Consider the following 20,977-nt stretch of genomic DNA (forward strand, 5'->3'; position numbering starts at 1 on the left):
CTATGGTTCCATTCTCACGGCTGTACTTGCACACTTTAAGGTACCCATCAAGAAATGAGAGGTTGGTACAAGCAAGGATTTCTTTGGGGCAAACACATTGACTGCTTGTGACTATGAAGTGCACACCACTCCCAAAGAACCTGGTTCATCCAAAAAGGTATATGTGAACAACAAAGTGTGAGCTTTGGTGCAAGAGAGTGGGGCTAAGGATGCTAAAATTGAAAGGCTGAAGAAGAGGTTGGCCGAAGTAGAAACTGAGAAAGATGCTCTCAAAGCTGAGCTTGCAAAAGAAAAGGAGAAGAATGATGGCATTCTTCATGATATACTGAAACTGCTTCAAGCCAAGAACCAAGAACCCGGTCCTTCATAGACTTAAAACCTTCCTAGCCTAGTTAGCCAACCAGTGACCCGGATGTGATTTTTTTTTTTTGTTCTTTTTGCTCATGATCTAGTGTTTTTATTTCTCTTTATGCTTTGTGGATGACTAAGTATCAATGATAATTAATAATTTTTGTGCTCTAACTGTTTGTTGATGCTTATTAGATGGCTAATATCATTAGATTGATAAATAATGCTTGACTCCATGATTTCATTAGAAGTAGCCCCAGTGGCCATGAGTAATTTCTATTAAAATCTGGTTATCTAACATAATTTTTATGCAACTTTTCGATGATGCTAAAAGGGGGGAGATAGGTTGTGCTTTTTACTTTGGACTATAATGTTTATAACCTAATGAACCTGGTCCTTGATGATTTGTGATTTTAAAATGGAAAATGTTCTAACATTGTGTTGATGTTTAGCTAAGTTGACACAGGGCCTATGCTTATGAAAAGCACAGGGTTTGTCATCATCAAAAAAGGGGATTTTGTTGGACCAAGTGAAGTTTATTTTGATGATTGATAAAGGAACTCGAGCATGAACCAGGTCGATACACAGTGTGCATAGACATGAGCAAATTCGAGTATAAGGGATGTACGTGAAGGAGATAAGCTTAAGCTGTTATATCTGATATCTCCTGATCGAAAAAGTTGCATAAATGATAAGGTGAAGGACTCCTTACTCGAAGAGAACTTTATCCAAAATAAGGTTGGAGTTAAAAGTTGAAGATAACTAGAACTCTTCCACCAAGGAAGAGTAGCATTAGAACTCTAGTTATTTCTTATTCTACTAACTCTATATATTGCAGCATGTTCTCATTTTATAGGTACGTACAAACGCTGAAGTTAAACGTGAGTGGAGAGCAAAAGAGCAAGGCATTTTGCAAACAATTCTTGTGTGAATCAAGTGTGCGAACTTGAATCTACATAAACTAGATAGAAGAACCAGTTCCAAGCGTTTGTCTTTTATTCTAGTTCAATTGTAGTAGGTGTTTTCAAATTGTACCTTTCAGCTTTATCTAGAAGCAATTGTATTAGGTACTCTGAGTATTCAAGTTACAGTTAACTTGAAGTTGTTACAACTGTTAGAGGCTGGTTGCCACAACGAGATTAGAGTTAATTCTTAGGTTTACAAAGAGTTTTGTAAATGCTGTTTTGGCTCAGTGATTTAGTGAAGTGTTAGGGAAAATCCTACTGAGTTGTAGGCCGTATGTTTTTCACTTTTTGAGTCGGGTGTTATCCACGTAAAAATACTTGTGTTCTTTACTTTCTGCATTTACTATTTCCGCAACAGTAGTATAAGGAACACATAGAAGAACCAGGTCCTTCTATAATCAGTGCACGCGAAAATTGACACCACACAAATCACCCCCGTCTTGTGTGACATTGAAGTATAAAATATCACAACTTCATCTTCAAATCAAATTTTAGTGAAATTCCAAATTTGAAATAAAACAATCTTGGAATTTATATCCAAATGCATGTAAGAGTTTCCTTTGACCCGATATCATCATAGTAATTGACAAGTTATTTATTGTGCTTTGATACTAGACACATATGGCCCTGGAGCGATAGTTGAAAGGATATTAGGTACGATTAAATACTTGTAGAATTAGTGATTGATCAAGATGGAATCTATCAACTCTTGGTAGTGAGTTTAAGCTCCATGTTGTCATGAATTATAACCGACCAAACTAAGACCTTGGCCAGGGCGATTGAATGAAAGAAGAAAAGAGTATCTTAGGTAATTCAATGGTCGATTATATTTGACATGAACACATAGTTGGCCGCCCATTAGGATTTGACAGTTGAACCATATCCTATGGTGACCTAGAGCTATAAGGGCAGAAGGAATTAATGCATTATTCTTCTACGGGTTCTTGAGAGTAAATTGTATACTGCATGCTATCCGGTCACTAAGGAGTGTCGCTAGACGCCACCCTTGATTAGTATATTGATGTGATCAATTTACTACCGACTTAATATTGAACCTATGAGGTCGCACACTAACGAGTGTTCTGATCTTTGCTAAAAGATTAATTACTTTATTATTTGATAATTAAATTAAAGAATTTAATTAGTCAAATAAACTTAATTATTAGTCCAAATAAAATATTATTATATTCATTACTAGCACAGAGGATATAATTAATATTGTGGACAAGTTGAAGTTTAATTCTAGACATGAGAAACCATGGCTCTGATATCACTGCGTGGAATACATGAGACCAACAAGTTGGTAGGACCAAACTTTGATGATTGGTACAGAAATTTGAGAATTGTTCTCATGCATGAAAAACTTATTGATGTGATCGATAAGCCTTCCAAAGAAGTCTCAGATGAGGATAATGATGATGCCACCAAGATTTATCAGAAATACTTGGAAGAATGTCTTACTACCAAATGCATCATTCTCGCTTCTATGAGTTCTAAGCTCCAGAGGAAACATCAGGATATGGATCCAACTGCAATCATTGAACATCTTAAGAAGATGTTTTGTACACAAAGTAGGACAACTAGATATCAGCTATCTAAGGCTTTATTTGGATCCAAATTGACTGGAAACTCTCCAGTTGGACCCTATGTCAATCGTATGATTGATCTTATTGAAGAACTTGAGAAGTTGGGGTGCAAACTGGGTAAAAAGCTTTCTCAAGATTTGATCTTATAGTCACTCTCTGAATCTTTTTCACAATTTGTTATTAATTTCAATATGCATAAAATGGGCTGTGATCTTCATGAGATGCTTAACATGTTGATTGATTATGAGAATCAACTTGCATCTGAGAAGAAGAAATGAACTATCATGTTGGTTGGAAACTATTCTAAGAAGAAGGGTGAGGGTAAATATAAACCCAAGAAGAAGCATACTACGCCTAAGGGTGGTGTGACCAAACCCAAAGGCAAAGGAGGCAAAGCTAACCAATCCGATGCTGAATGTTTCCATTATTAGAAGATAGGACTTTGGAAGAGAAACTGCAAGGAGTATCTTGCAACTCTAAATGACAAGAAACAAGGGGTTCCAAATAAGTAGAAGGTTGAAGAAAAGGAGAAATTGATCTATAAGTTGGAAATGGTGCAAAAGTTACGATCGTAGCTGTAGGATCAATTTTTTTAATAATGCCTACGGACAAAGTACTTATGTTGGATGATTGTTATTACGTTCCTAAATTTGTTTTGAACATAATTTCAGCTTCCATGTTAGACAAGCGTAGTTTTCGCATTATTATAAGCAATGGTATTTGCTCTATTTATTATGGTGATAATTTATATGTGAATGGCTATGTAACGACCCGACCGGTCGTTTTGAGTATTATAACCCCGTTTCCCCATTTACTTCTAAAATTATACTTTACAGTTGTTGTGTGAATTACCGGGGTAATTGGTTCAGGTCCAGTGAGGTTTTAGAATGAATTGTAACACTTACTTTCAAGGTTTAAAACTTAAGTTAAAATAGTGACCGAATGCGGACTTATGTGTAAACGACCTCAGATTTGAATTTTGATGATTCGAATAGCTCCGTATGGTGATTTTGGACTTAGGAGCGTGTCCGAAAAATTATTTGGAGGTCCGTGGTGGAATTTGGCTTGAATTGTCGAAAGTTAAATTTTTGGGAAGTTTGACCGGTGGTTTGACTTTTTGATATCAGGGTCGGAATCCAATTTCGGAAATTTGAATAGGTCTGTAGTGTGAAATGTGACTTGTGTGCAAAATTTAAGGTCAATCGGATGTGATTTGATAGGTTTCGGCGTCGTTTGTAGAATTTGGAAATTTGAAAATTTATTAGGTTTGAATCCGTGTGTAGTTCGTATTTTTGAGGTTGTTAGGTATAATTTGAGGCCTCGAGTAGGTCCATCTTATGTTATGGAACTTGTTGATATAGTTGGTTGAGGTCCCGGGAGCCTCAGGTGAGTTTCGGACGGTTAACGGATCAAATTTGGACTTAAGGAAATGCTCGAATTGCTGCCTACTGGTGTGATCGCACCTGCGAAGCTTTTGATCGCAGGCACGAAACCGCATGTGCGTGAAATAAGTCGCAAAAAGGCCAAGAGTGGGACTGGGCAGTGCTCGCAGGTGCGAGGAATTTGCCGCATCTGCGAGGCCGCAAGTGCAACGCTGTTGCGCAGATGCGGACTGGGGCTGTCCTGGGGCGAACGCAGGTGCGAAGGGTTTGCGCATCTGCGAGCCCGCAGATGCGAGGTTTTGAAAGGTTGGCATTGTCCGCATGCGCGTAATTTGTTTCGCAAAAGCAGATGCGCAAGTGCGAGCCCAGGCACCGCAGGTGCCGAAATGCCTGGGCAGTGTTAAAAATGAGGGTTCCGAGAATTTTTCTCATTTTCGGATTTTGGAGCACGGTTTGGGCAATTTTGGAGAGAAAATTTTCCACACAACTTGGGGTAAGTGTTCTTAACTCCCTTGTGATTATATTCCATGAATTAATCTTCATTTTTGGTGTAAGATTATTGAATCTTCAAGAGAAATAGAAGGAAATTTCTAGAATATCACAAAACGAATTTTTCAAGTTTGAATACTGATTTGGAGTCGGATTGAGTGAAATTAGTATGGTTGAACTTGTAATTGGATGGGTTGTCGTATTTTGTGAGTTTCGTCGGATTTCAAAACGTGGGTCCCACGAGTATTTTTGGGGAGTAATTTCAAATTTTTATGGAAAATATTAGCGTTTTGATATGGAATTAATTCTTATAAATTGTGTGGACTGAGATAAATTATTGTGACTAGATTCGAGCCGTTTGAAAGTTAATATGCGCAGAATGGAATTTCTGGAGCATTGCTTAGCTTGCTCGACATTGGATTTGGCCTGTTCGAGGTAAGTAACTCTTCTAATCTTAGAGTTGAGGGTATGAACCCTGAATATATGTATTTAGTGAATTGTTGGGAGGTGAAGCACATGCTAGGTGCCGGTCGTGTGGGCGTGCACTATAGAAATTGTGACATAATTGTTTTTGTAAAATTTTGTAGTTAAATGATCTTGGCATTTTCCATGCGTTTTATGAGTTAGAGAAACTAAGCTGTAAAGCATATTAAAAATCATGATTGAGGCTATGTGCCAGTATTATTGGGACCCCCAGAGGTCATATTGCTGTGAATTATCTGTTTTAAATTAAAAATTCATACTCAGTCATATTTATTTCATTGCATATCATATCTCAGTCTCTGTTGTTATTTATTGATACATCATATCATCATTTTTGGGCTATTTTTCATGACATTGTGAGCCCGAGAGACTGGAGAGATTAATGACTGAGTGAGGCTGAGGGCCTGATTTGTAAGGATATTTATGGGATCGGGCTGCATGCCGTAACATGTTACATATTTATGGGATCGGGCTGCACGCCGCAGCATGTTTGATATCGGCCGAGGGCCTGATTTGTGAGGATATTTATGGGATCGGGGCTGCCCACCTGCAACATAATTTATTATTATAGCACGTGAGTTGTCCGTGCAGCACGTGAGTTGTCCGTGCAGATTATAACGCTTGGGCTGAAGGAGCCCCTCCGGAGTCTGTACACACCCCAAGTGAGCGCATGTACCTAGTGAGTGCGAGTGCTGAGTGACTGGGAGGCACATGTGATTGTGAGGTATGCCCGAGTGGCAAGAGTGATTGCGAGGTATGCCCGAGTGGCAAGAGTGATTGCGAGGTATGCCCGAGTGGCAAGAGTGATTGTGAGGTTTTCCCGAGGGGCTGTATATGAGTGATGTTCTGCCCGAGGGGCTGTTTATAATTTTATCACTGAGTTGCATCGCATTGGCATGCACACATGACATACATGCATAGAGATGTATTTTTTCTCATGCTGTACAACATCACATCATTCATGATTTCTCACACATTTTGACAGATGAGCATAGTGATGCATTTGTTTTACATGGATTATCCGGAAGGAAAATGAAACATATTATTTATTATTGAAAATATTTTTGGAGAAATTTATTGTTTTCAAACTATTCATACTATTGGCAATTTCGGCAAACGATTTGGGTTTTCACTGATGTATTTGAAAGAAAGAACTACTATTTTTGAAATCATTATTTAGATGAGTATTTTATCCTTGAGTTACTTCGGGTATTATTTGCTTTATGTTGTTATGGATTGTTGTGGACTATTGGTTTTGGACCCGACCTAGGTGTAAGCTCGTCACTACTTTCAACCTACGGCTAGGTTTGTTACTTACTCAGTACATGGGGTCGGTTGTACTGATACTATACTTCTGCATATTGCGTGCAGATGTTGGCTGTTGTTGTTGCCGTGCTCGATGGTTGCGAGATTTGAATATGTACCTGCGTTCCTGTTGTAACTCTCTCTTGTTCAGGGTCGCCTTAGATTTATAAAAGCTCTGTTTATGTATTATTCAAACAAACTATGTATTTATTTTATTTACGCTTTGTATACTCTATTCTTAGAAGCTCATGATTTGTACTACCAGTTGTTGGGGATTGTATAAGATCAGGATCTTTATTCACTTAAATTGCTTTAATAATTATTACTGAAATTGGTTAGTTGGTAATTGGCTTACCTAACGGGATGGGTTAGGTGCCATCACGACTAGTTGGATTTTGGGTCGTGACATGCTATCTCCAACATGATGTTTATGTCTTACCTAATGTGAATGCTAATTCGATTATGCATGTTTCAAGTCTTAAGAGGAAAAGAGATGATCAAGTAAATCATACATACCTTTAGCATTGTAGGCTTGGTCATATTGGAGAGAAAACAATTAACAAGTTGTACAAGGAAGGGTACCTTGACAAGTATGATTTTGAATCATATCCAACTTGTGAATCTTGTTAGTTGTCTCAAAGGAAAAATGACCAAATCTCCATTTACTGGAAGTGGAGAAAGAGTTACTGAATTATTGGAACTAATTCATACAGATGTTTGTGGGCCCATGAAAATTCAACCTAGAGGTAGATATTCTTACTTTATCATCTTCACTGTTGATATGTCAAGATATGGATTTGTGTATCTTATAAAACACAAATTTGAATCTTTTGAAATGTTCAAAAGGTTCCGTAGTGAAGTTGAGAAACAGACGGGTAAAAGTATCAAGGTACTAAGGTATGATAGAGGTGGAGAATATCTTAGTGAAGATTTTATGAGGTATTTCACAGAGAATAGGATTCTCTCATAGTGGACACCTCCAGGAACGCCACAACATAATGGTGTGTCTGAAAGGAGAAATCGAACTTTATTAGATATGGTGAGATCTATGATGGGGTTCACTGATCTTTCAATATATTTATGGGGATATGCTTTGGAAGCAGCAACATACTTGCTAATAAAGTTCCACTAAGTCAGTCTCTATAACACCATATGAGATATGGAAAGGACGTAAGCCTAACCTTAAGCATATTAAAGTTGGGCTGTCCAGCTTATGTTAAGAGACTGCAATCTGATAAACTTGACTCAAGATCTGATAAGTGTAGGTTTATTGGGTATCCCAAAGAAATAATGTGATATTATTTCTTTCATCCTTCTGACCATAAAGTGTTTGTGGCTAGAGGAGCAACCTTTTTGGAAAGGGAATTTCTTTTAGAAGGAAATTATAGTAGAGAAATAGAACTTGATGAAGTTCAAGAAATCAATGAATCAACACAATATCAAGATCATGAAACACCTTTATTGGATGTTTTGAAGTTGACAAGAAAGTTGCCATCTTCAACGGTTGAAGTTCAAGAACTAAATATAGTTCAAGAACATGTTAATGAACTAATTCCAAACCAAATTGAAGAACAACCAAATCCAACACAAGATGAGCAAGTTGCACAAGCACCTCTTAGAAGGTCTACACGAGAACGTCATGTACCAACTAGATTAAATATAATGATACAATATTATGTATCAAATGAGGTTGATCATAATGATGATGACCCAAAGACCTATGAAGAAGCTATACAAAGTTCTGACTATGAGATGGCAAAAGGCCATGGAATCCGAAATGGAATCCATGAAGGAAAATAAAGTATGGATTTTAGTTGAACCTTCAAAGGATATAAAACCTATAGGTTGTAAATGGGTTTTTAAGAAAAATATTGGAGTAGACGGAAAGGTGGAGACCTACAAAGACCGTCTTGTTGCCAAGGGATATCGTCAGAAAGAAGGAGTCGACTATGATAAGACTTTCTCTCTCGTGGCAATGCTCAAATCAATTCGGATTTTACTTGCTATAGCAGCATACTATGATTATGAAATATAGAAAATGGATGTGAAAACATCTTTTCTGAATGGTGAGCTAGAAGAGGATGAGTACATGACACAACCTGAAGGTTTCACATCTCTGCCTGATCATAATAAAATTTGCAAGCTACATATATCCATTTATGAATTAAAGCAAGCTTCTCGAAGTTGGAATATTCGCTTTAACAAGACAATTGAAAAGTTCAATTTTGTTAGATGCGAAGAAGAGCTTTGTATGTACAAAAAGGTTAGTAGGAGCACAATTATATTCTTAATACTTTATGTTGATGATATATTGCTCATCGGGAATGATGTATCAGCATTGTAAAGTACCAAGATTTGGCTATCTGAACAGTTCTCCATGAAAGACTAGGGAGAAACAACTTATATATTGGGAATAAAGATCTATAGAGATAGATCTAGGAAGCTACTTTGGCTTTCCCAGTCCTTGTATATTGATAACATCTTAAAGAGGTATAACATGAATAATTCCAAAAGAGGCTATCTACCGATATGCACTGGAATTACTCTTAGTAGGAAGGATTGTCCTAAAACACCTGAAGAGAGAGAACACATGAGTAGAATCTCATACGCTAGTGCAGTGGGAGCTATCATGTATACCATGGCATGTACACGCCCTGATGTGGCTTATGCATTAGGAATGACTAGCCGATATCAGGCAAATCCTGGTGAGGAACACTGGAAGGTGGTAAAGACCATTCTTAAGCACTTAAGAAGGACTAAAGACCAATTCCTCATTTATGGAGATTCTGAGTTGAAACTTGAAGGCTATAATGATGCAAGGTTCTCTTCAGATAGAGATGATATCAAATCTATTTCTGGTTATGTATTCACCTTAAATGGTGGTGCAGTGAGTTGGAAAAGTTCCAAACAATCTACAGTAGCTGATTTAGTGACTGAAGCAGAATATATAGCAGCTAGTGAAGTTGCTAAGGAAGCTGTATGGATGAAAAAGTTCTTAACTGAACTTTGTGTGGTTCCTTCAATAGAAGGTGCAGTTCCATTATTGTGTGACAATACTAGAGCCATTTCTCAAGCAAAATAACCAAGATCACACCAAAAATCCAAACACATCCTGCGAAGGTATCACTTGATAAGAAAGATCATTGAATGTGGAGACGTCGAGATTTAAAAGGTTGATGGAAAGGAAAATGTTACAGGCCCATTCACTAAAGCTCTTGGAGCAAAGGAGTTTGACAAGCACAAGTGAAAATTGGGAATGAAGTACAAGAATGATTGTAACTAGTGCAAGTGGGAGATTGTTAGGGATATAATAGATATGCCCTAGATCCAATCTCATATTTGATGATTTGTATATATTTTTGTGAATGTTATTTGATATAAAAATATATGGCATTTGATATTTATTTATCATAGTTATTATTAATTACCATTGTTGGATTGCATATAGATGTTCTTAACGCGCAACGGAAGACAATTACAATCCTAGGCAAAAATTTTCGTGTTTAAAATTTATTTACATGTCAAAGATTGGATCTAAGACGTATCTGGTGAAGAGAGTCTTGTTCTAAATTTTTTCGATAGTGCGAAGACTCTATGCGTATCCACACCGAGACTGATCCTTGCTATCAACTCTTTGATCAATGAAACCCCGCGAACAAATTGAATAAAAATATTGTGCTGAATTTTTCTCAAAAAATCTCAACTCAAAGGTAGAAAAACAAGAAATAATTTTCTTGTACTAGTATTTTCTATCTTAACTTTGTGTTGCACTATTACTTTCTCAAAGCAATTTTTTTCTCAAGAATAACTCTCTTGGTTTCTACGTGACTTTACAATATGTATAACATCTATATCACCAATTCTTAATTAGAACTCATATATATATATATATATATATATATATATATATATATATATATATATATATATATATATATATATATGCCTTATGGTCAATATTTTCCTACTGAAAATATAATCTCATTCCAAATGGGTTTGTTGCCTACAATTCCTTTACACATGAATTCAATTCTAAATTGAATTCTACAACTTAGTCTCAATTAAAAAAATATGTAACTTATTTCTTTTGTTGACAATACACGTGAATTCAATTCTAAATTGAATCCTACAACTTAGTCAACATTTAAAAAATATGTAACTCATTTCTGGAATTCAATTCTAAATTGAATTCTACAATTTAGTCAACATTTATATCCATATATACAAATATTAATTATAATTACCAAGTACATAAATATATATCACATATATATATCAACCAAGAGAAGTAATTTAATTTTCTTATTTAAAATAGAAAACTTCAACTTGTCCACAATATTAATTATATCCTCTGTGCTAGCAAAGAATATAATAATATTTTATTTGGACTAATAACTAAGTTTATTTGACTAATTAATTTTTTTAATTTAATTATCAAATAATAAAGTAATTAATCTTTTAGCAAAGATCAGAACACTCGTTAGTGTGCGACCTCATAGGTTCAATATTAAGCCGGTAGTAAATTGATCACATTAATATACTAATCAAGGGTGGCGTCTAGCAACACTCCTTAGTGACCGGATAGCATGAAGTATATAATTTACTCTCAAGAACCCGTAGAAGAATAATGCATTAATTCCTTATGTCCTTATAGCTCTAGGTCACCCTAGGATATGGTTCAACTGTCAAATCCTAATGGGCGGCCAACTATGTGTTCATGTCAAATATAATCGACCATTGAATTACCTAAGATACTCTTTTCTTCTTTCATTCAATCGCCCTGGCCAAGGTCTTAGTTTGGTCGGTTATAATTCATGACAACATGGAGCTTAAACTCACTACCAAGAGTTGACAGATTCTATCTTGATCAATCACTAATTCTACAAGTATTTAATCGTACCCAATATCCTTTCAACTATCGCTCCAGGGCCATATGTGTCTAGTATCAAAGCACAATAAATAACTTGTCAATTACTATGATGATATCGGGTCAAAGAAAATTCTTACATCACATTTTTCAAGAGAATATCCTTCTGACAATTTATGGTAATTCTAACCATTAGAAATTATCCAATGAATCAGTTCAATAATCATATCTCTATATGCATCATCTATTTATGTGATTTAGTTAATGAGATCAACTAATCTTTATCCCATAAAGACGATCACATAAATATTTGTCTAACCGGATTACTAATGTCCAAATTAATAATCCTACGATCAAGAACAAAATTTAGATTAAATTGTAAAACTTTACTCTCATTATCATGATCTTCATCATGATAACAAGTCTCAAAATTTAATCAAGGATCTTATTAAATTAATCAAGCAATTAATAATAACCATGATAAACGAATATCAAATGCAATATATTTTTATATCAAATAACATTCACAAAAATATATTCAAATCATCAAATATGAGATTGTATATAGGGTATATCTAATATATCCCTAACAACGCCTACTAAATTTCATTGAAACAGAAAAAGTACTCTGTTCTAATAATCTAATTAGTCAAGTACTAAGTAAATTTACTAATTAATGAGTGATAAAGGAGAATTTGGGTAAAATATTTAATTTATTTTAAAAGGTATGCAATTACTTGGAAAAAACACAAGTAATATTGCGACTTAACAGCACAAAACCTGTGTAGTAAGACCAAATTAGTACAAAAGCTTTGGGTCACACAGACAATCATAACCAGAAAAGATAGCAGGTAGGTAGCCTTGAAATGAATGAAATCAGGACCACATGTAAAATGTAAGTCGGTGTACTTTTGTTGTTTTTTGGAGTTTCGGAATTTGGACTCTGTTCTGTGGCTAAAACTTCAAACCCCTGCTCTAAGAAAGAAGGGTATTTCATTTCTTAGTTGCAGTTGTGTAATAAAGTGTAAAAATGGGGAGGATATTTGTGGTGGATCTTGAAGGCAGAACCTACAATTGCAAATTCTGCAAAACCCAACTTGCCCTTTGTGATGACCTTGTTTCCAGGGTAAAGTCCGCCCTGTTTGTACCGTGGTTTTATATTTATATTTTGGCTACAACTAAAATTCTCAGCTTTCTTATGTTGCTTATTGCAAATGTTAGTACGTGTTAATTTAGAAAGTTTCAAATTCATAGCTGAAACTTCTTTAACTGTAACTCAACAACTTTTCTGTCTCATTGTGTAACTGTCAGCTTATTTGCTTTGCCGTGGTATATAAAATTGCTTTTGAGTTGAATTTTGCTGTTAGTACTTTAGTTTGCACGGTTAATTATGTCTGATGAAATCTCCTTTATGCTATTTGGTCAGGCTTTTCATTGCCCCAGGGGAAAAGCATACCTATTCAGTAATGCGTGAGTTCCTTCTAATTATCTTTTAACATTGGATTGATAGCAAGTCACTCTTGTCTATGAATCAATAATATGTTATTTTTACATTTGATTTGATTTAGTTTTCGATAAACCACCCTATGAGTGTCAAGTTGTGCTTGTTTTTTTAAGCTCATGTGACTGCTTCTGTTATCAGGAGAAAGTTGGTGTTCAATATATTTGGTACATCAGTAGGACGCAGTGGATAGAATAAGTTGAAAATGAAGATGTTTCCCCTAATTGGTTAAGTCTCACTTTACAATTGACAACCTGCTGCTCTATTTTCAATGAATTATGGGCAAGGCCATCATTTTTATTCAACACAATGCCATTTGTGACCAAGTATTTTTAAACATGCGAAATTCCTTGTTCGGGCATATGTATCTTGAGCTAAATCCAAGGTTGCATTCTGATTTACATACATAAGAATAAAGACCAAGTATCAGCAGCCATTCGTTGGGGTTCTTTTTTGTTTTATTAACCTTCTTCTTTTGGTTTGTGGGGGATGGGGGTTGCGGTGTACAAAATTAGTTTTTGTAGAAAGGATGATAGCAAAGTACAAGGGGAGTTTGAAATTTAACCAAAAATGTACATCTAGATAAAAACGGCTATTGCAAAGAAATGAACTTGAGGCATGTAGGAGCTTTTCACATTTGAGTTAAGTTTCAATGACTCACAAGCATCAGCTAGTTATTATGTGCATTTGAGCACGGCGGTTTGGCTTAGGCCACATTTTGACACAAGTGTTGCTCAGTTGTATGAGGTTGCTACATGTTAGGCATGTATGTTTGCATTTCTTCTTGCCCATCTATCTTCAATAATTGTGCTTCCCTGGATTAGCCTGCCTGTCTACATTATCATCAACATCTGTAGTTCAAGTGTTCATTATTGACGTCATTAGTTGTCCAAATTATTGGGCTATCAACCTAGGAAGTCAAAAAGAAAGATAATGTAGCATGTTGCATTGAATTCTGTACTTCTATTGCATGGTTTCTATGTGTAGGATGAGTTTTTTGAGGGGTTGTACTTGGTGGAAGATCACTTTGCTTCCTTAAAGATGTTGCTATTTTTAAAGCCTATTTTCTCATAGGAAGCTAAGCTGAATCGTCTTTCAGCTCTCAAGATGGTTGTTCAATTAGGGGTGGAATGAATTAGTTCATGTTAGGATTGGGAAGCGATCACTTTCCAAGGACAGTTTATCTTGAGAACTCCAAATTTTCAGATTCACATCAAAGACATCTAGTTCGATGATTTCTTTATTTTGCCTTCTTCATGGTGCAGTATATGTGTGTTGTTAGCACCAATTTTTTAGTTTTTTTATTTTCCTGTGCACCCCGATCATATTATTTTTCTCCTCCAGTATATGTGGAACTTTTCACCTTTCTGTCTGTCTATGATTCAGGGTAAATATAACTTTTGGACCTCATGAGGAGAGGATGATGCTTTCTGGAATGCACACAGTAGCAGATATATTTTGTTGTTGTTGTGGGCAGATTGTTGGCTGGAAATATGTAATTTCTCTTCTTCCTTCTACTTCTTTGTTCCCTCTAATCCCCTCTCGTTGGCCCTGACGCAGAGTCAAAACACATGACCATGGGAATACACACATAAATAAAATGGAGGGAAACGGTCCCTCCTGCATTCCATACACACGTTCTGTTGTGCAGATAAATAATATACACACACTGCCAGTGTAAAGAATTGTTACACTATCACTGCACTTTAATCTATCGTTGTAGGTAACCTGCCTTATTTTCATGTACACATAGTTATCTGATAGTGTAAAAATTCTTTTATACTGTCAATGTATTTAAACTCAAAGAATATACATATAATGGTAGTTTCGCTGGACTTGTTAATGACTAGTATTTGGTGCATCTTTCACACAGGAGGCAGCCCATGAAAAAAACCAGAAGTATAAAGAAGGGAAATTTGTCCTTGAAAGGTTTATGTCTCTCTTTATTTTTTTTCCGCAAAATTATTTGTTCATTCACATTAACATTTGCACCTTAAAAATGGTATTCACACTTTCAATGTTCCCTATATAACATTTATATGCTGTTGATAACAGAGGCAGGATTATTGACGGAGTTGACTCTGAGTTCTATATTGATACTCGTCCAAGCATGAGTGATGCTGAAGACGCATAACCTTGGTTTTCCGTTGTACCTAAATATAAAAATGATAATTCTATGGTTGTATCTTGTAGGACTTATCCAAAGAACGATTGTATCTTTGTCGAAGATCTCCACAAGTTTATGGATATAGAAAAGAAGTTGCTGCACAAGTTTTTTTTTTATCTGTTAAATAAGTGATGTACCAGTCAATCCGCTGTCTATCTCTAATGGTGTGATTTGCTTTCTGGCCATGAGTGATGACTGTCAATTTCAGATGGCGTAAAATCTTAGAGCTTTCTTGAAGATAAATGAGGTGTAGCTATATCTTCTGCCTTGAAGCTTGAATATGAACCTAAAATTTGGAGTTAATGCTAAATTCTTGAGATGCATCTAATCTATGATATGTCAGTCAAGTGGTCTGGAATTTATGCTTCTTGTTTTTGTATGAGTTGGTCTCCTTCGGGGTAGGGGTAAGGTTTGCGTACACACAACCCTCCCAGATTGGAATTTTACTGCCTCGTTGTCGTCGTTGTTGTTGTTTTTGTATGAGTTGGAAGGAATAACTACATGCACCTGTTAATACTTATCTTAGAAATTTAGAAACGTCTTTAGCACTTAGCACTGTGGCCAGATGTCTCTAAATAGGCTAGCACAACTTTGTCACTGCTATGTTAAATGAATTTAATTACTGTACGTACTAAATACTTTGATGAGAAATTGCAATTATTATTTTAATCGTTAAGCACGCTTCTCTAGAACAATGTAAAGCTATTTAATCCCTCCTGTTATTTTATCAATACTTTCTCATTTTGTCTTTCATATCCCCAATTTATTATCCCCAATTTATTGTCTTTGATATCCCCATAAAATATATTTTTTGAAAGGTGAAATTAGTAAAATTCATTGATAAAGGAAAAAGAAATATACAAACTTTTTTTAGTTGTTGATAAGCAAAATAAAAGTACAAAGAAATTAATTCATACATGTACATCATAAATGCGTAAGAAAGTTAAACTAATATGACAATAAAAATAAAAGCTTTACTAAAAAGAAAAATAAAAGGAAAAGATCATCTTATTCTTGCTTATACCCAACTGATAGTCCCAATACAATCATCTGAATCTTTCCAATTGAAGTTTTGAAAAGCTTTACCTTGAAAGCTATGCACAATATTTGGCACCATATAATATCTTTGTCACTTGACTTTTGTTATATGTTCATTTATGTCATCTTCGTGCAAACACATGCATACTTCCGAGTTTCAGCCGGTCTCATTGTCGGAGATAAATAACACTAGCTCTTAATTATTTACATCTTTTGATATGTCCTTAATTTTTATATACCCATCAGAGTGCTTATTACTCCACTCAAGTCAGAAGTGAAGAAATTTAAGAAAAAGAATGACAATTTAAGTTGCAATCATTTGTTTGCACATAAACACATAGGAACAACAGTGAAAATATTAAATTCTATGATTTTGTAGCAATATCTAAAACCATCTTTATTTCGAATTAACCAAATCAATTAATAAAGAAAAAAGTAGGGAACAGGAGAATGGAGGAAGAAAAGAGATAAATTTTGAGACCGTAAAATTTCTTTTTATTCCATTAAAAAGGAATATGAAAAGTTGGCATTGTAATGCATGGATTTAAGTTTTTTATTACAAGGTATGAGAAAGGTTTGAGTAGAAATAGTTCTGAAATTTTATTATTTCATTTGTTATAATTTTCATTCTTGTTGATGCATGAATTTTAAAACTATTTTGCAGATTCAAATGATAGTTTTATCTGAAAAATATCCATGTGTTAAAGTAATACATTTAGAAAGCAAAGGACGTAAGTGAACTTTAGAGATTTGAGAGGCGTAAAATATTTTCTGAGAAGTGCAAGGAAACATCAAGGAAGCAGAAGCACATAAAATTTAAGTTTTTAAAATACTAACTCCTTTATGTCAGTCCCAAAGTTCTCTTTGAACAATTAAAAAATTCTGAATTTTAAAATAGAAGTATTTCAAGGATGTAAAACATGTAGTGTATTTACTTGTCCCAAAAGAAAAGGATAGAATTCTAATATACCTTAGCGTAGATTTTTTTCGCTCCATTGACATTGACATAGTGATGGCCCAAACCATGATAAGCAGAACAAATTTATTGCAAGAGAAGCCATTTCAATGCCTTGTTAACGTGCACTCCGACTTCGGCTCTTCTTGCATATGTATATTTCTCCAAAAAGTTTTGTAACTCTCCAAAAATAACTCCTTGGACATGGGAAAATGAAACATTTTTTGCCTAAATGCTTAGAATTTTTGAATTTTTTAAATAAGATAAAGGGAAATATGAGGGAAAAAGGCAAAAAAGGAGAAAAAAGATATATAATTGAGTTTCTTGGCCAAAGAGAGGTGCCAAGTCATCTTTTTCCATTCCCTCCTTTATATATATATATATATATATATATATATATATATATATATATATATATATATGTGTGTGTGTGTGTGTGTGTGTTAGACAAACATCTTCATTCATGCTGTAATATACTACTCGCAGTAAGAAGGGATGTGTACAAGAGAATAGTCCTAAGCACTTAATTGCTTCCCCAAAAAAAAATAGATGATAAAAAGAGGGAGATGAACATGAAAAACATATGCTTAAAGAGAATTTAATAAGCATCACGATTGCCCTTCATGCAGAAAATATGACAATAATGACCTGCAAAGTAAACGGAAATTAGCTTCTTGTTCTTGTTTCACATCTAATCAAACAATGCACATTAGAGTTTGATGAGAGGTGATGCATTTCCTCCCAATAATGAACTTTCAACCCGATTTCAACTTGCTTGGGATTGAAGCATAGTTGTTATTGTTGGATGACCTTTGGCCCCACAAAAATTGGCAGTTCTCTATGAACCTTTTGTTATGCAACATAATTAATATACATTCACGGACAGTTTTTCTGAACTTTCTTCTTTTTGCTTTTCGCGTTATGCATTTAGTATTCGAAACTTAATTATTGGCCCGGCATATTTGGGGTCATGCCACGTAAGACCCACTAAAGAAAGAAATGCTCTCTACCACGAGTCTTTTCATTCTCAAAACTTGAACCATGAGACTTCTGGTAAAAGGGCGGATGAATCATATTCACCCCGACTCACTCCTTGGTGGTAAGTGGTAACATCCACAGGCAGTTTTCCTGTAACTTTTTTTATTTTAATCCTTTTCTCCCCCTCTTTTCTTTGGATTATTGATGGAGCTGACTGTAAAGCCCCGTAAAATTTTACCTAAAATCCGAGATTTCGTGGTGTCAAGGTAGACTAATGTATTTGAGGGTGTAGAAGCTCGCCGCAGTATGGACTTTTTGGGTTGAACAATGAGTTGGGGAGTTGAATAAAAATTATTGCAGAACAGGGCATTTTTACGGTGCATTATGCGACCGCAGAACTACCCCGAGGACCGCAGATCCACCGCGGAGTTAAGCAGAAAAATGGGCCAATTTTGGAGGTCGTTTTGCGGTCAACTATGCGACCGCATAATCGTTTTGCGAGCCGCATATCCGTCGCAGAACCGGCAGGAGAAAACTTCGGAAAGAAGTTCTGCGGTCCATTATGCGTCCGCATAACTGATCTGCGGACCACAGATTAGTCGCAGACCTGTCCAGGCCTGCCCAATTTTTTGGGCCATTTCTGCGGTTCCCTTTGCGGACCGCATAATCGTTTCGCGGTGCGGTCGCAGACCCAACTTCGTAAAGTTTAAGTTTTGAAAAATTTCACCCGATCCTATTTTTATAAAAACAACTTTGGGGTTATTTTGGTTGGTTTCAAAAGCTGTTTTAGAGAAAGGAAGAGTGTTCTAGAGAGGGATCAAGAAGCTCCCACCATCCTACTAATCATCCCTTGCTCAAGCCTTGGAATTCAACAAGGAAAGCTCCCAAGGTCTCCTTCTAAGAGGTAAGGCTCTATTCCCTAACTCTCAACTTTGGAATTGGACTGAACATGGGTAATGAGAGACATGAATCTGGGGTTGAAAGTTAGTCAATGTGTATGCATGTGCTAAAAATAGTGGTATGGGAATTGTTGAACTGATTTGGGCGAAATATGGACTTGGGAATTAGTTATGAGATGAAGGATTCCCATTCTAGGGCCTTGTGGTCTAAATTGCATACCTAGTATTTGATAAAATACTCAAATGAGCTGAACCCACGAATATTTTCCTAATTATGGTTCAAATTTGTCATGTCTCTAATAGATTGAAGTCGCTAGGATTTTCGGAGCGTTGTAGTAATTTAAGAAAAGCTCAAGAGAGGTATGTTGGCTAAACTCCTCTTGTAAAAATCGAATTCCATGATGTCCTCATAAGTTGCGATTATGATTGGCTCAATTTCTTATTTTCCATGTTCCGAGTCCTTCCTAATAAATTTGATTATTCTAAAATAAGTGTTGTGTTAAAATAGGTATGTACTCAAAATATGTTTCAAATATTCCCATCATATCATGATTCCCTCCGAGAATGAAATCTAGTATGACCAATGTATTAAAGGTGTTGTGATTCAAAAATCACGTTTCAATTATAAGTTAGTATATGCCTAATTGTGGAAGAGACACTCAATGTGAGTAAGACTCGTATCGCACATATATACACTTAAAGTCTTGATTTGAAATTCTCTTATTGTTGATAAACTGTGATGATGCTTGAAAGTTATAGAGGTGAGCATGAAATATGAAATACGGTCGACGTGCCAAGAATGATATTATAATTGTGGCCACTAGTGCCAATGAAATGAAAATATGTGTGAAAGATTATGAAATGAGTTGTAAATCCTTTAAATAATAAATATTTTGGGAGTATCATTTACTCACCGAGGAAGGGAAGGTCGAAATAACCTAACCCCAAAACTACACATGCCGGTGTAGGAGTGATTGAGGAGTAAATCCCCGTGTTGATGTAATAAGATTGTTTCCCCTTATATGGGATGAAAATGATGTGTTGAGATATTTCCCTTAAAAGGGATGAGATGATTGCTAGCAGGATGTGATGTGATGTCGACCCATACAGCATTGTGGTGAGACGGCTTAGCCGATCGGGCTGAGACCGGACACCATGCCGCGCACATGGTGGTGTTGTGAGTGGATATCTCGGGGTGAGATGGCTTAGCCGACCAGGCTGAGATCGGACTCCGTGCTAAAAGTACGGTGGTGTATCGGTACTAAAAATCTCCCAACTTAAAAATGTTGAAATCTACTTGAAACTTACCTTTCTCTTAACTTGACACTTTAATGTTGTTTGAGGCCCCCATTGATTCCATGTTTCTTTCTCATTTTACTGTCACTCTTTCTATTGAGAGTGTGTTTAGTCTTACATACCAGTACTATTCTATATGTACTAACGCCCCTTTCGCCTGGGGCGCTGCATCTTTAATGGATACAGGTGGTTCCACAGCAGGCGACATTGATCAGTGATAGCAGTACAGCCGCTTCAAGGAGAACTTTGTAAGGCCAGTTCTCTACGCACTTATGAACCAGGCGGTGTTCATGGCTGAAACGAACACAACAATGAGAACCAAAGACGGTTAAGGGTTGATTGTGTGACTTATGGTTGTCTAGGTATACACCAAAGATCGACGGTTCAAAGATATCAAATCTACCGATTGACCGAGTATATCCGACATAAGTTTACTACGGAAAGTTCAAAGGGAAACCTACTTATCCAGATGCAATTAATCCTTGCTTGTAAATCACACAGTTTTTCATGCATACTTCCGTGATATAGCCATTCCCCATTCATGTGGGGGATTGTTGAGGTTTTATTTTAAGATGTAATATTCTTAAAATGAGGGTGAATGGGAAATGGAGGGAAAATGAAATTTTGAGTAAAATTTTAAGTTTCCCCCTCTTAACAATGAGACATTGTCCCATATTGGAAGTGGAAGACATTTTTGGTGGGTATATATATAATTGCT

At 35.8% G+C, this 20,977-nt stretch overlaps 2 protein-coding genes across 3 annotated transcripts; both read left to right on the forward strand.

Annotated features, from left to right (window-relative positions):
- Window positions 1-2,571: 2,571 nt before the first annotated feature.
- Window positions 2,572-3,048, forward strand: LOC104117340 (uncharacterized). The gene has a single exon (XM_009628385.1). The coding sequence runs from the start codon at window positions 2,572-2,574 to the stop codon at window positions 3,046-3,048; it is 477 nt and encodes a 158-aa protein (XP_009626680.1).
- A 9,225-nt stretch (window positions 3,049-12,273) lies between these two features.
- On the forward strand, window positions 12,274-15,421 carry LOC104092330 (protein yippee-like At5g53940). 2 transcript variants are annotated; one of them, XM_009597912.4, is made up of 5 exons: window positions 12,274-12,551; window positions 12,852-12,895; window positions 14,313-14,421; window positions 14,800-14,855; window positions 14,982-15,197. In XM_009597912.4, exons 1-5 carry the CDS (start codon window positions 12,456-12,458, stop codon window positions 15,058-15,060), a joined length of 384 nt encoding a protein of 127 aa, XP_009596207.1. In that variant the 5' UTR covers window positions 12,274-12,455; the 3' UTR covers window positions 15,061-15,197. The 2 variants fall into 2 exon arrangements, with proteins under 2 accessions (XP_009596207.1, XP_033511026.1); XM_033655135.2 differs by having other exon boundaries at window positions 12,316-12,551; window positions 15,120-15,421.
- Window positions 15,422-20,977: the final 5,556 nt, after the last annotated feature.

This window comes from Nicotiana tomentosiformis, chromosome 7, assembly GCF_000390325.3.
Source record: "Nicotiana tomentosiformis chromosome 7, ASM39032v3, whole genome shotgun sequence".
NCBI lineage: Eukaryota > Viridiplantae > Streptophyta > Magnoliopsida > Solanales > Solanaceae > Nicotiana > Nicotiana tomentosiformis.

Coding starts and splice junctions, on each gene's coding strand:
- LOC104117340 (XM_009628385.1), top strand. CDS start 2,572: ATGGCTCTGATATCACTGCGTGGAATACATGAGACCAACAAGTTGGTA.
- LOC104092330 (XM_033655135.2), top strand. CDS start 12,456: ATGGGGAGGATATTTGTGGTGGATCTTGAAGGCAGAACCTACAATTGC. Junction 12,896..14,312: donor GCATACCTATTCAGTAATGC/GTGAGTTCCTTC, acceptor TCTATGATTCAG/GGTAAATATAACTTTTGGAC. Junction 14,856..15,119: donor GGGAAATTTGTCCTTGAAAG/GTTTATGTCTCT, acceptor TGTATCTTGTAG/GACTTATCCAAAGAACGATT.